The 14,399-nt window shown below is 52.4% G+C and overlaps 1 protein-coding gene across 1 annotated transcript in view; it reads left to right on the top strand.

Moving 5' to 3' along the window:
• COL4A2 (collagen type IV alpha 2 chain) overlaps positions 1-14,399 on the top strand; it is a 172,433-nt gene that overhangs the window by 106,572 nt on the left and 51,462 nt on the right. The window contains exons 10-17 of the mRNA XM_040487084.1: positions 1,488-1,523; positions 3,880-3,921; positions 5,610-5,708; positions 7,606-7,641; positions 8,187-8,237; positions 9,155-9,199; positions 12,329-12,382; positions 13,250-13,316. Coding sequence (XP_040343018.1) covers positions 1,488-1,523; positions 3,880-3,921; positions 5,610-5,708; positions 7,606-7,641; positions 8,187-8,237; positions 9,155-9,199; positions 12,329-12,382; positions 13,250-13,316 — 430 coding nt within the window. The remainder of the gene's footprint in view (positions 1-1,487; positions 1,524-3,879; positions 3,922-5,609; positions 5,709-7,605; positions 7,642-8,186; positions 8,238-9,154; positions 9,200-12,328; positions 12,383-13,249; positions 13,317-14,399) is intronic.

The raw sequence follows: 14,399 nt of genomic DNA, 5'->3' as shown, positions 1-14,399 counted from the left end.
GGAAGCGTCACGATACATCTCGGATGCTTGTGGTCACGATGGAGACTCTCGAGACAAAACAGGTCCTCTCTCGCATGCGTTTTGCTGCTGTTGAGGTTGAGGAATGAGGACTTGAAATTTGTGGGCACTAGATCACCACCAAGCATGTCCAGTGTGGAGATGGTGCTGGCTGGGCCCCCTTCCAGTCGAGACGAGCTCTCTCGGCCCCACACCCAGCCAGCTGATGGCGGGGGCGGGGGGGGGGTGGCGCGCAGGGGAGGGGCTGTCACCCCTGGGCCAAGCACATCAAAGTCCGACAGGTGGATAAGAAGAAATGGTCTCTGCCTGGGCGTGGCCATCATGACAGCTGTACCACACCTGGGCGTGGCCATCGTCACAGGTGTGCCACACCTGGGAGTGGCCATCATTGCCAGTGAGATGTTACACATCAGTTGGCAAAACGGCCCCAGTGGCCGCCTGAAGGGGTTCCCGGCCCGTGCAACTCAACGGACAGAGTGAGTGGCACCCGCACAACACGGGGGTGAAGGAGGGCTTGCTGCAGGGAGGGAGAGGATGAGAAAACAGAGGTGCTGGTGCCCATGAAGCCCCCCAGACCACTTCCCCCATCGCCCACCAGCCCGGCACGAAACCACCCCCACTGGGTGTCTGCCCCTCGTTCCCTGGAAGTTTAGCATCAAGACAAATGGGCCTTGAACAACATTTGGGGAGGTCCGGGTCCAGGTGAGAGAGACCTTGTCGCAGAAAACCAGAGAAGCGAGGATCGCGCGATGCCAGGTTCTTTGCTCCCCCGCCGCGTACAGCTGTCGGCCTGCCCACGGTACACACGCCACATGGGCAGGGGTTGGTCTTTAAATACACAGTTCAGGGAAATCTGAAGCAGGGGCCTGTCCCCGCCGTGTCCTGAGCTGATCTGACGGCTTCAGGTTCTTCTACGGGCCATTAGAATCGCCCACGCTTCCTTGTGCTTAAACGCTAACCACCCGTCTCGTGCGTGTTTAACACCTCATCCTAAGTGTGGCGTTGACACTGAACACTTTGCAGAAAGACCGTGGTGTTTGCAGATGGACTTTCAACCCTGCAGTTCAGACCCGCAGGTTAACTCTGCCCGTGAACATTTGCTGACCCCTCCAGCAAAACATGCTAGGAGGTCAGGGGAGGCAGTGTCCACGGTGACAGGGCCTGGGACCTTGCGGGGGGTCCGAGCAGGCAGGAGTTAGGACCCGGGTGAAGTCAAAAGTCTGAACTCAGAAGAGCAAACCCAGAACAGCTGTAGGTGGACCGCTGGCAAATTCTGAGAGGCAGGCCCGCCCCTGGTCCTCTGCCCTCCAGCCCGTCCTCCCCACCGAGGCAGGTAGACCGGAAACCTCTCTACATACTACACGGTGTTCTAAATATACACAGAATGGCTTTCCCAGAGCTTTCCAGCAGAAGTTATCTGGGTCCTGGGATAAAGAAAACAGTTTACAGATTTCTTTGTATTTGTGCAGGGCCCGCCTGGACCCCCTGGACCTAAAGGACAGCCGGTAAGTCGGTGACGGGGGCGGGGTGGCTTACACACTTGTGTGCACTTTTCCTGACCATAGGACTACTTGGTTGACAACGACGTATCGTTTATTTCGTGATGAAAATGATTCTGTAGGTTTTTAAGACCAAAAAAATCACATCCCACTGCCGTCCTGTGGAAATCACACTGATGAATGTTTGATTAGCAATGTAGACGCAAGACCAGCTCGTGTGTATCCGAATGTGTCAGTGCACCAGAGGGGACAAAATGTGGCTGTGTTTGTGCGGGGTGGGGAGCCAGTGGCATTCCTGCCCAGATGTAACCAAGCTCTTTGTGCCGGAGGGTGACACCAGCCCCCAGGGAGCTAGTCCGTGATTTTCAAGTCAGGCTTGAGCCCAAGGCCATACTGTTCCCACCCAAGAAAGATGATTAAGTTGGATGAAGTACAAGAAAGGAGGTGGCTTGTCAGAACCTATAGACGGAACTAGGGTTCAGTGTCAACGGGGAAAGTTGGATAAATGTCTAAGACCAAGAGCAGGCAGATGGGGAAGGGGATGGGTGATCAGAAATGCTGGCTGCAGCTGCCAGTGTGCAAGGACCATCCCGTGGCCTGCGCGTGGCCGGGGACATCCCCAAGCCTGCATGTTCCCATGTCTGCTCTACGGAAACCTCATCTCTTTGGCCTCCGGGGGACCTCAGCATCCACCGTTCCCCCCCCTCTGCTCCCATCACCTCTGACCTGGCTTCCGGCGGGGGCTGGAGCTCATTAAGGCTGCTACCCCCACCGCTGGGCTCCCCACTGTCTCGCGGCCACGAGCAGGGTGGGAACGGCCCCGAGCCAAGAGAAGCGGATGTGGGACGGGGCCGCCCAGCCCCAGGGTCGCCTCAGATCCCCGCTTGGCTGCAGCACAAACAACCCTCGCCGTCCACCAGGTCACTTCCTGGGGACTTGGGCGGCCGGCTCGCGAGGCAGAGGGACAGCGGGGGCCCCCGGCAAAGCGCATTCTGATCTGGCCCGGCTGCCTTGCTGTGCTTTGATTTCAGCTCCCAGCCAGGTGGGAAAGGAGCAAAATAGCAAAAATTAATTAGGGGTTTTGTTTGTGTTTTTTGGAGAATATCTGGGCACCGGAGGGGGAGCGGGGTACTGCAGAGAGAAGGAGCAGATACGGCCCCACGCCATCCTTTGTCTTGGTGGGAATGTGGGGGCCCTGGGGAGGAAGCCGAGTTGTTTGCAGGCCAAAGAAAAGAGCGCTATTTCTAGAACATGTGTAAGTGTGTAGCACAGCTGCTCCTGGACTTAGGGGTCAAGTCAGTTCTCGAACACATGTCCCCCCCACTTGTGAATCTATTAAGTATGTGACAAGTCGGGGGCCCCAGCCAGAGAATCCCCAGCCCCTAAAGTCATGCAAAGGGTCATGTGTTTGTGGAATCAGGATTATCTTACCAAAATGACAAAAGGCTGAGGCGGAAGGGAGACTGAATCCTGATCCTGAGATCTGGGATCCGGGGGGGGGGGGGGGGGGGGGGGGGGGGGGGGGGGAGTGGCTGTTTCCTGGATCTGAGGAGACGCTGAGACCCTCATCCGTGGAGATGACAGGTGCGCTACCGAGTCCGAGAGACCCGGGATCAGGTCTGGGCTCTGCCGCATGCCAGCAGGGAGGCCACGGCCAGACGCCTGCGGTATCTTCATTCATCACACGCTGCACAGGGTTAAACACCGCAGAGCCCTGGCTCACGCAGCAGGTGCAGAATTAATGACACAGCCAATTTCGGGAGCCTCGGGATGGTTGAACAACAGAATATGTTTCAAAAAGCAAGCTAAAACATTCCCAGCGGTGACAGAGTCCAGAAAAACCGCCATTAATCCGCTATTTTCAGGGTTTCACTTAGAGTATAAAATACGGATTTTCCCTAAAAGCACACCTGTATTCAAGAATAGCACAGCATTTTCCCAAAGCCCATTGTTTTCATCACACTCACGATACACCGTGAGGTGCCGCTTTCCGTAACTCCTACGTGACCCCAGCCTGCTCCCGTTCATATTATGTGATCTCTGGGCTCACACTTTTATTACGTAGTTTGTATGTGAAACTCGCAAAAGAAAAGACATTAATTTTCTTTTGTGTCAAATAGCTTTGGGGAGGGGACACCAGAATATTATGCAAAGATAATTGTTTGGTATTTTGCAAATAGAGCTTACATCCCTTCTTCTAAATATGTATATGTGTGTGTATATATATATACATATATATACACACACACATATATATATAAACACACACACAGATATATATATGTGTGTGTGTGTATATATATATATATTTCTCTGTGGTTAATGACTTTTAAAAACTCAGAAAAACCATTTGTCTTTTCAGGGCAACAGAGGACTTGGTTTTTATGGACAGAAGGGAGAGAAGGTAAGGAAACGTAATAGATTAAAGCGGAGCCCTACTTAGCAATTAGGAAATAAATCATTTTGATGACTGCTTTCGATGCAGTCGTCTTCTAACCACTTGCATAGGAAATGATCACTGTAAAATGCTGGGCTATGGGAAACGCTCCAGTTACGGTGATGGGTCACTGAGACAGTGAAAGCCAACAGTCTAGGTTAGCCCCGGACAGACCTGTGACACAGACGTGAGTGACTTCAGCCGTCAGCAGCACCCACAAAGTAAAAGCATTGCCCGAGGTGTCTCCCAACGTGCAGACCCTCGAGGTAACTGAGCAGAGACTGAATGGAGAACCACAAGCCAACGTGGAGCCCACTCAGGGACCGGGCACACAGGCAATCAGGAACCACGTGGGCGTCTGTAATCCCTGCACCAGCAACACGCAAAGACCAAGGGCCTTCGAGAGCGTCACTTGAGGCCACGCACATGAGACCCCCAACGTGTCAGGTGGCTCACACAAGCAGAGGCTCACCAACACGTAACGGGTCGCATTCACCACAAAACCCACTGGCCACCATGAACTTTGTGCCGTGGCTTCATTGTTAATGAATTTTCATTTTGTTTTTCCACTGGGCTGTTTGATCGCACAGTACACTAAGTGTAGTCCGGTACTGCTCAGGTCCGAAGAGAAAGACTTTTTCTTTGTGCTAATACCGTAGAAAAAATTTACAAAGGAAAACATTGAAAAATCCGAACACATAAAAAGTTACACACCTATACAATGAAATATGACAAAATAGTAAACTAACATAAAAAGAAGACAAATCTGGGAAGAAATCACTGGGCAGAAGGAAGAGTCATCACTTTAGACAGGATGGAAAAGAAGTGAATGTGTATCATCTCCAAAGAGTTGAGTCGAATGTTAATAGAGTATCGAGGCCCGGATAGGTAAAGGAAGACGAACCAAGACCTCCAGGCAATTCTCAGATACAATGTTAGCAGACTCTCAGAATACTACATTGTGTCACTTTGCTCCTGTTCACATTATATGACATCTGGGCTCAAATTTGTATTCCATAGTCTGCTTGTGGAAATGCCAAAGAAAAGACAATAGGTTTCTTTTTGTGTCAGTTTCTGGCAGATGAAGCCCCTTCTTATGCAAGAATCCTTGTCTAATTGTTGCAGATTGATTCCTTCTGGGATCTGTGCACCAAGTGAGAAGTGTTTCTTGCTAATGACAAAAGTGCAAATAAAGCTTGAGATATTTTATCTGTTGAAGATGCTACTTTTTATTCTATAAGAACACCCTTAACGGGCATGGCAGTGGCAAGACTGGAGTAGTCTTTCCTTTCTCGGGCATATTTTACACCTGGGTCCCAATCTTGGAACACAATAGAGGAAAACACTGATGTGGAGACATTCAGCCCTAGTACAGGAATTCATCATAAGGAGATAACTCCACAGAAGCAAATGTAACCCACACTTATGAACAACCTCAACACTGTTTATGAATAAATTGCAAATGATGATTGCAAGGAGGACACAAATAATTTTACGTTATGATTTTATTTTATACTATGATTATAACATTACAAAACTGGTGTAATTTTTGTAATATACAAAAGTAGGAATAGCAGTTTGTAGTGGTGCTTTTGTTCACACCTGATGGTGTCTTTGCAATTTAAAGCTGACTACTTTTGCTAAACCATTCCCAGGGTGACATGGGACAGCCGGGACCCAATGGGATTCCATCAGACATCCACCATGCCATCATCGGGCCCATGAAGGAGATGTTCCACCCAGATCAGTATAAGGTAAAGAGGCTTCAGCAAAGTTGACTGTGTTTCCAGTTGAACTAAAAGAAAGGAATTTTCTTTGATCCTTTTAAAACAATCACAAAGTGGGGAAGTCTTAGTACCCAGCTGGCTCATCACACATGAAGACACCACCCATAATCACACAGGTGTACTAGTCCATCATCTTAAAAAAAAAAAAACTGTGACAAATTTGCAACAACAGCAGAATTCACGAACAGTCTCCGATCTGTCCTGAGTATACACATCTCCTGTGCAGGCACAGGTTAATGGTCCAAGCATAATTCAGAGCCAGGATGGGAACTATCTGAGCAAAGTGTTGTGTTCCGCAAAAGAAACCTACTTTTTGTCTTTGCTGACAATGGAGCATCACTGTGGGCGTTCTCCCATCAGTCAGTTTTCTGATTTTTATAATTTCCATTAACATTTTCTTTGATCAAAAGTGTACTCTTGGCATGTAAATAAAAATTCAGGGGCGCCTGGGTGGGTCAGTCGGTGAAGCGCCCGACTCTTGGTTTCGGCTCAGGTCACCATCTCACGGTTCGTGAGTTCGAGCCCCGAGTCGGGCTCCACGCTGACAGTGTGGAGCCTGCTTGGGATTCTATGTCTCCCTCTCTTTCTCCCCCTACCCCCCCAAAAAAAATAAACTTTTTTTTTAATTAACACCCCACTCTACCCCTCACTCACTCAGACAGGCCAGTGAACCTTCCCCAGTGTCCGGGCTCCCTTGTGCCAAAGGAAGGTGGTCAATAAACTCAACCTCATAATGCTGCTGAGTGGAGACCACTCCGTCAGGGCAAAGTCCCCAATTTGAGGTCATAGACAGTGCCTGGGACCAAAGTGAAAACCCCAAACATGGGATCTAATTCCAACTCTCAAGTATCTGTCCAGATGGAGATTGGGTGCTCGACCGTGGCTGGGAGAAGGCAGGCCTCCGGGAGGAAGTCGCTCCGGGCAGCTGTGCCTGACTTCACAGCCACGTGACCGTTGACAGAAGGGGCTTGGGCAGTGGCTGATGTAAGGCAGAACGCCGAGGAAAGCGTGTCAGGAGCCATCTGAGCTTAGAGCAGGATGTCCCTGGACATCCAGGCAGGAAGGGGACCCCACTGAGTCATCAGGTGGGATCCAGACGGGACTCCGGCTCCTGCTGGTGCCCTCGCCATCAGCCAGGTAGGGCCTCTGTCCAGTTTCAGGACAGGAGCCAAGGGGGGAGTGAGGCCAGAGGACGTGCGATCCCTGCCGAGGTGCTCAAGCTTCTGCATCCGATTTCCTTCAGCTTCTGCAACAAGATGGGTGGGGGACGGGGGCCCGGCCAGCCTGCAGGAGGCTGCTGAGAGTGACAGGGATCCCAGGTGCCATCTCAGCAGCAATGAGGGAAAAGAACCCAGTGGTCGCTGCATTTCTTCCCCCGTTTTAGACCAAGAAGAGTGGGAAAAAGCGCTCATATAAAATTGAGCCTGCTTCCTAAATAAAGCCTGTGTAGCTTGGGGTTTTAATATGCTCCAAACGTGTCCTTTGCCCCGAGAGGACCTTCCTAAGGCTCTTTTATTCAAATGAACGCCATCGCTGGGGGCCTCTCATGGGCACATCTTCTGCCACTGCACGTCACCATGGGCCTGCGCTGTGGGCGAGGGGGGGTGGGCTGTGCAGAGAGCGGACGGGCAGCCTCCCCATTCCACCAGACGTAGCATGGGATTTAACTGATACTGGGAAAGCCCAGAAGAAGTCATACTTCTTTTCTCTTGACCTTTGAAGCTGCACAACGTGGGAGTTGTTTATTATGAGCCTCTCATAGTCACTGTTTGCCGTGGCATTAACTACTTTTTGGATGGTGAACCCCATCCGTCCTTTCTGCTCTTGAATTAATGCTCTTTCTGACACTTCACTGTCTTCGCAGGGCGAAAAGGGGAGTGAGGGGGAGCCGGGAAGAAAGGTAAGTCGAGCAGCGGCCGGGTTTCCTCTCGCTGGCAGGGTCCCCCCAGCCCCCCACCCGGCCCCCACTCCCGGTGACCACGCACAGGGCTCTAGCAGCATCCACCTGTGACATCGGGTGGCGCTTTGACACTTCTTTTCAGAAAACAATTTTAGAATGTCTCCCCTTTTGCATAATACACACCAGCTAACCAACATCTTCTGGGGTTTGTGACCTGAACGTCGGCGCTTTAGGAGAGCAGGTGCACAGGCGGAGGGACGGCGGGCTTGGCCGTGGCTTCAGTTCCGGGGCCAGCACATCGTTGCTATGCTGTCTTCCGTCCTCGTCACGCCTGCCCTGTATTCCCAGCCCTCCTGGGCGTCACCTGCTACGTGACAATGCCAGTGGTGTCCTGGAGCGATGCTAGTGCAGGCCACCTGGGGGGCTCTCTGTGACCCTGAATCATGCTGGGCTGGACTGGGGACCCCAGGAGTCCCAGGGGGCTAGAACACCCGAGGGGGTAAAGTGCACAGGCCAGCTCCCTCACCTCTTATCTCTCCTCCTAGGGCATAGCCTTGAAGGGAGAAGAAGGAGTCATGGGCTTCTCGGGCATACGGGTAAGCGATGCATCCCATAACTGCAGTTTGCTCTGGTTTGCATGTTAAGTAGACTGGATTCCTCCGAGCAGACTTGAGGTTCCCTGCGAAGTCAAGCTAGAGGCACAGAGAGGTCCCACATACCCTCTCCCCTCACCCACGCACAGCCTCCCCACTCCCAGCGTCCCTACCAGAGTGGCCCGCTGACCGCGGCGGGCGAGCCCACAGTGATGGACACGCCCTCCCCCCCAGTAACCATGATGTTGGAGACTCCGCTGAAGGGGGGGGGGGGGGCAGAACACAGAGACATCTCTGCCAATGCCGGTGAGGCTGCCTTAAGCCACGGTAACGGAAGTGTAGACTGTCCCCCAACACAAGAAGTTGATTCTTGTTTCCCTGAGAGTCTAGGACAGTGGGTGGGGTGCCGGGGGTCACGGGAGTGTCTCCCCCGTGGAGATTCAGCGCCTGTGGCTCCCATGCCCAAGGGCAGACCTCCATCCTTAGAGCGTGGCCTCAGATGACGCCTGCCTCTTCGGTCCTCCCTCCATCGGCCAGAGCTCGGTCACCTGCCACACCTCACTGCAAGTGCACTGGGAAATGTGGCCAGAACAAAGGCAGAGTGGCCTCGCGGTGGCTCTCTGGTAGCCACGGCCACTAAAAGGACACGCGTTAGAATCTTGGAAAATAAGAGACCCCTGAGAAAGTTGGAGTGCAGGTCTTTTAACACCTCCACCGGATGAACCATACCGTCTTTCTAGACCTCTCCGTATTGCTTTAGGCAGTAGATGTGACGACCCACATCCCTCAGAAAATAATTTTGATACTTTCATGGTAAAGCATTTCATGTTAGCCCATGTCGGGGGCGGTAACAGAGCCCTCTGGGAAATGTTGCTGTCCATTCTGAGATGCTTTTGCTTCCGTTTTCCGTCCCAACCCAGGGTTCTCCTGGCTTCGATGGCGAGAAGGGTTCACCAGGACAAAAGGTAAGTTTGACGCGCCTCTTTATTTCACCACCGTGCTTTGGAGATGATTCCACATTAGCACGGACACATCCACAGAGCTTTGGTAGCGACCTGCACAGCATTGCGTGAAAAGGGCGCACCGTGTGCCTAACGACCCCTCACCGTGGTTCCCAGCTGCTTGCTGTTTGCAGCCGTCACACGGTCGACAGTATGGGACACACCTCTTGGCGCCCGTAGGCCAGGATTTCCATCATTCGGTCCTAGGAAGTGCATAGACAGGCTTTTTAGAAATCAGTTCAGCCTCTGAATCATGACTCCATTGAATCCTGCCAGGGCTCCACCGCCATGTGGACAACAAGGACGTGGGGCTCATCAGTCTCCGCGGGGAGCTCCCCGGGGACTTCAGATGGATGTGGCCTCCGGGTCCGGCTTCCAGCCGGCACTAGCCCTAGACCCAGGCTCTGCTGACACTCTAACCCGCTCGCAGCGGGACCAGCCTCAACTCCTTCCTGCAACCTTGGCTTGTCTCACTCCTCCCGCTCCTGTCCTTTCATCCCAAACTCAGGCCGAGAAGCTGACACCAGGGTTCCCCTAATTGCATCCACGTTCTCATGACATTCGTAACTGATGCGGGCACCCCCAAAGGCGGCGTTCCTGGAGGACGGCTGTCCAGGCGTACCCCAACCGAAGGCCAAAAGGCCAAATTCCAGTGGAAGGATTTCATTAATCAAGCAAAGAGACAGAGAACTAAGGCAACGTCTACAAGGGACCCGTCTCCACCGCCCGTGGAGCCGAAGTTCTGTCGTTCAAACTTTCATCGCTTGCCAGTGACAGGGAAATTATAATTACGGATTTCTTCTACACCCGGCACTCAGGAGTTACAGATTTTTTTTTTTAATGCAGTTGGATACAGCTGCCCCCTGGAACTCGCTGTTTATGTGAGACAAGACGCCCAGTTAGACATTGACCACCTGGGGCCTCTAACTGCTGTGGCCAGATGTTAGAACGGAAGGCCCTCATCTTCCAGGGGAAGACGGGGACACTTCTGGCCAAGTGGGACGTCTCTGTGGGGAGACAGTTTACTCAACCATACAAATAGGAAATGCCCAGGACATGTACAGATGGCAGAGTCCCTGCTTGTTAGGCCGCACGGCACCTCAGACGTGACCGCTGAACCTCGTCTTACTTGACAAGCTGCCATTACTCCCAGAGACCTGTTCAGTTACTGATCTAGTCCCCAGATAATTCCTCCTTGACCGCACAGCCCTTGCCCCCCTCCCCCACCGCCACCCCTGTTGTTATGTCTGCACAGAAACACAAAGACAACCCGTTAGGTGGTTGTGTTGACTCTTGGTGTGCCAGACAATCAGGGTTCCAGCTGCCTGTGGTCTCACGTGCACCTAAGTACAATCTCCCCCTTTTACTCTGCTGAGCCCTACATAATACTGAGCCCACCCTCATCCCCAGTCAATTCACCTGCTGCTGAGAACTCACAGGGAAACTTCTAGATCATTGTTTTGGCTTTTTGGGGTTCCAGCAGCCAACAGGGAGACCTGTGGATCGATAGAGCCAATAGTCAGAGACATCCTGAACACTCTTCCATTTTGCCCTTTCCCCTGTTGGTTTTCCGAAGCCCCCGGCTCATTCCAAACGTTTGCTCAGACGTGTTTCAGAAACGTTGGTGCTGCTGTGGCTTATGCAGCACAGGTGGTGAGCACGTTGTGCGGAGGGGATGTGGGGGGGTACCCACTACTGCCCAGTGATAGCGTCGCCCAGCCGGACGGCGCTCAGGCACGTAGCACGAATGCACGTCTGGCCGCATCCAGCGCGGCGTCTGGGCTGAGTTGTTAGGTTGGCGCGCAGGCCGCTGAGAACTGAGCGCCTAGCTGCTCCCGTCGTCGACGCACTCTGTCAGGACTCCGTGCCTGTCTTGAGAGATGGCCTCCAAGTAGGAGATTGGTGGGACCTCGGAGAAGTTTCCCTTCACTTCTGAATCGTCAGCTCCACCTAGTGTGAAAGGAAGTCCGTCGACATGAAAGGCCTGCGTGGAAAGCACAAAACCAACCCCGTCATTGCTCACGCTAAGCAACAGGACTTTCAACATGTGTGCTCCCGAGTTCCAGAACATCCTGTGAAATAACCAGGCTGCATTTTTTACACCATGGGCGCGTGGTATTCTGAACTTGGGGCCTCACTGTACCTATTCTTTGGCAAGAGGGAATGAACTTCTAGGTTTCTTAAAAAGCTTTACATATATATATCCAGCTATGATGTGGCTCACGAGGGTGAACATTCTCTTTCAATAAATATTCAAGGGGATTAGAAAGCAGCACTGAGCACTTTCTAAATGAAGAGAAAAATTCTAAATTAGGGGGCATTAATGCTCCTATTTGGTGCTCGTAAAAATTTTTCAAAATCCCGCTTGGGGGAAGGTTTTAATAGATGGATCAATCATAAAATCACTGAAGGGGGGCAACCCGGCCCCCGAGCCTCCTGAAGTGACGCAGTAGGAAGGACACGACACGCCTTGTGACTAATTCTCACTCGGAAGGTGCACCTGAGCCCAGGGAGGGAAGCCCGTAGCGAGAACAGCTGCCGGACAGGACGTCTGCGGGCAGAGGTGCACACTTTCCACACTGCGAGGAAGAGTGAACCACCAGTGACCCGGTTTCTTCAACAGCAACAATAACAGAAGTTATGGAAAAAGTAGAAAGGAGGAGGCAGCTCTTAAGAATTGTGAGGCCGGGGCGCCTGGGTGGCTCAGCCGGTTGAGCGTCCGACTTCGGCTCAGGTCGTGATCTCACGGCTCGTGGGCTTGAGCCCCGCGTCGGGCTTTGTGCTGACAGCTCGGAGCCTGGAGCCTATTCGGATTCTGTGTCTCCTGTCTCTGCTCCTCCTCTGCTTGCTCTCTGCCTCAAAACTATAAACGCTAAAAAAAAATTTTAATTAAAAAAAATAATGATGAGGTTTATCAGCCGCAGGTCACATTTGGACTTTGAGACCACAATCAGGGAACATTGGGCACAGAGTGGGTAGTAGGTAATTTTCATGAGTTGTCGTTAGTGTTGTCAGCCGTAATAATGGTATCGTGGTCACTTCTTTAAATTCTGTGTTAGCGGTAAAACTAAGCCCCGAACATCTTTCCTGCAGGGAAGCAAAGGACTGGATGGTTATCAAGGCCCGGATGGACCCCCGGGACTCAAGGTGAGCTCAGTTTTCCTGGGGCTGGAGGTGTGGTCTCCTGCCATCCACTCCATTGGAGGAGGTGTCCTCTGTCCTGTTTAACACTCCCTAAGCAAACACACAACACCCCGCACTGGACAGATGATACGGACACGGCCTTATCGGTCACGTGTCCAGACCTCACAGTGCTGCACACCACACAAGGCACATGGAGGGCACACTCGGGATCTGCACCCGGGAGCAGAGGGGACCAGCGGCGCTGTAGGGACAGGCTTTATAGTAACAAGAGGGTGGGGTATCCCCTGTCCCCAGGGGGGAGTATGATTGGCTTGCTCGAAGAATGGGCTGGCAGGGAGGTGAGGACCAGTAGGTTGAGGACCAGGTGGGGTGCAGCTGGTCGGGTGATGGGGCTCCAGCCAGGCGGGGAGACTTTCCTGCTAGTGGGGAGCGTATCTGGTGAGGACAGGGGCATTCCGCAGTCAGGCCTTCGGGGGCCCCGGGAGGCTCGAGGACACCAAGGCAGCACTTGGAAGTTTCGGTGTCACAATCCAGATCAGGGTACAGTTGCATCGTTCCCAGCTTGGGTGTGGCTGCAGCCTGGTATCCGATGGGTGGCTGGGGTACCGTGACCAACAGGGGAACAGTCTGCCCTGCAGAAAGTCGTCCCCTGCCCGCTTCTGGTGTTTGACAAGGACTGCAAAGTGAGGTTGGTGCCCTGCCCGCACCGCTGCCTCTTGGTGTGTCTGGCTGGTGGCTGGGATGCCCGGGCATCACCACAGCACAGGGCAGACGGTCCACATTCAGCTTTACTCCCTGGTACTAAGCATAGTTTCCCAAACTCCAAAAGGCGGGCCTCACGTTCTTCCGTTCTCCTCTTTCTTCCTCCAGGGAGAAGTGGGCGACCGCGGCCCCCCAGGTGCCCCTGCGTACTCGCCTCATCCCTCCCTGGCCAAAGGTTTGTGTGTGATTTCTCCTGCGTGTCTACATCGTACGGGATCCTCTTCTGTCTCGGACACAGAGTCATAAACTGGCAAGAGAGGCTTTCTGAGTAAAACAAAGCAAAGCAAAACAAAAGATGTTTAGAACATAACCTTTGGAGAATATCAGTCCCATGTACAACTTAGCTTAAATGCTTAAACGTGGTGTCACAGAGAGGCGCTCGGTTCACCTGTGCCTAAGAGAGCGCCCTCTGCTGGGCGAGCCCTGCACTTCCGCATACGTCGTGCAGATTCTGGTTTCGCCACCTGTAAAGTCACTGGGAGAAATCCAGTCCTTGGGCACATCTGGCCTCCCCGACGGCGGGAGTCCCAGCCGCCTTTGCTGGTTTCTGCCCCGCGTGCACCAAGATGCTTACGGCCCCTGCTGGCCAGTCTGAAGCCGGAAACTGGCCATAATCCATAATCTGTACACAACCACCTCCTTTCAACCGTCGAGGAATCCCCAGGTATTTGTGCATGACGGACTGCCCAGGAGAGGCTCCCGGTGCCCCAGTTGACCCCTGAGCGTACATGAAAGGTTTTGCATGTGTCACAGCTAATGCCCATCTCGTGATTTCACTCAGCCTCCCAGATTGGCAGGATCGTACCAAAATACGATTTTAATTCTGTGAGAAGAGCAGTGGGCTCAGAACCTTTTTGAATGTGAGTCCTTCTAGGTTCAAAAAGAAAACCTGTTTTCAGTGCCCCCTCTAAGTAATCATATGTATATTTGCTTATGGGTGATTCACCTATGTTGTGCAAAGCTCCGGGATTTTAGCTGCTATGGTTCACTACTGTATCCCCAATTTCTAGAACAGGACCAGGCAGAGAGTAGGTTACCTGAATGGCTGGACAGTGTATGTACTAAATAATACACGTCAGGAAAGAGTTTTACTTTAAAAGAGTGGTTTTTAAACTAAAGATGGTCTAATGTTTTCTTCCTGCACCCAGTATATGTCCGTGGGTCAAGGACTCACACCTGCTTGGTGCAAACCATCTGTCAGTTTAAGAACAGCCTTTGCATGTGCTTATCCTCTGTTGGTGAGAACTTAGACTAGCAC

This window comes from Herpailurus yagouaroundi, unplaced genomic scaffold (genome assembly GCF_014898765.1).
Source record: "Herpailurus yagouaroundi ecotype Mexico unplaced genomic scaffold, PumYag 164, whole genome shotgun sequence".
NCBI lineage: Eukaryota > Metazoa > Chordata > Mammalia > Carnivora > Felidae > Herpailurus > Herpailurus yagouaroundi.
The sequence above is the reverse complement of the archived record's forward strand: the minus strand, read 5'-3'. Positions and strand labels throughout refer to the sequence as shown.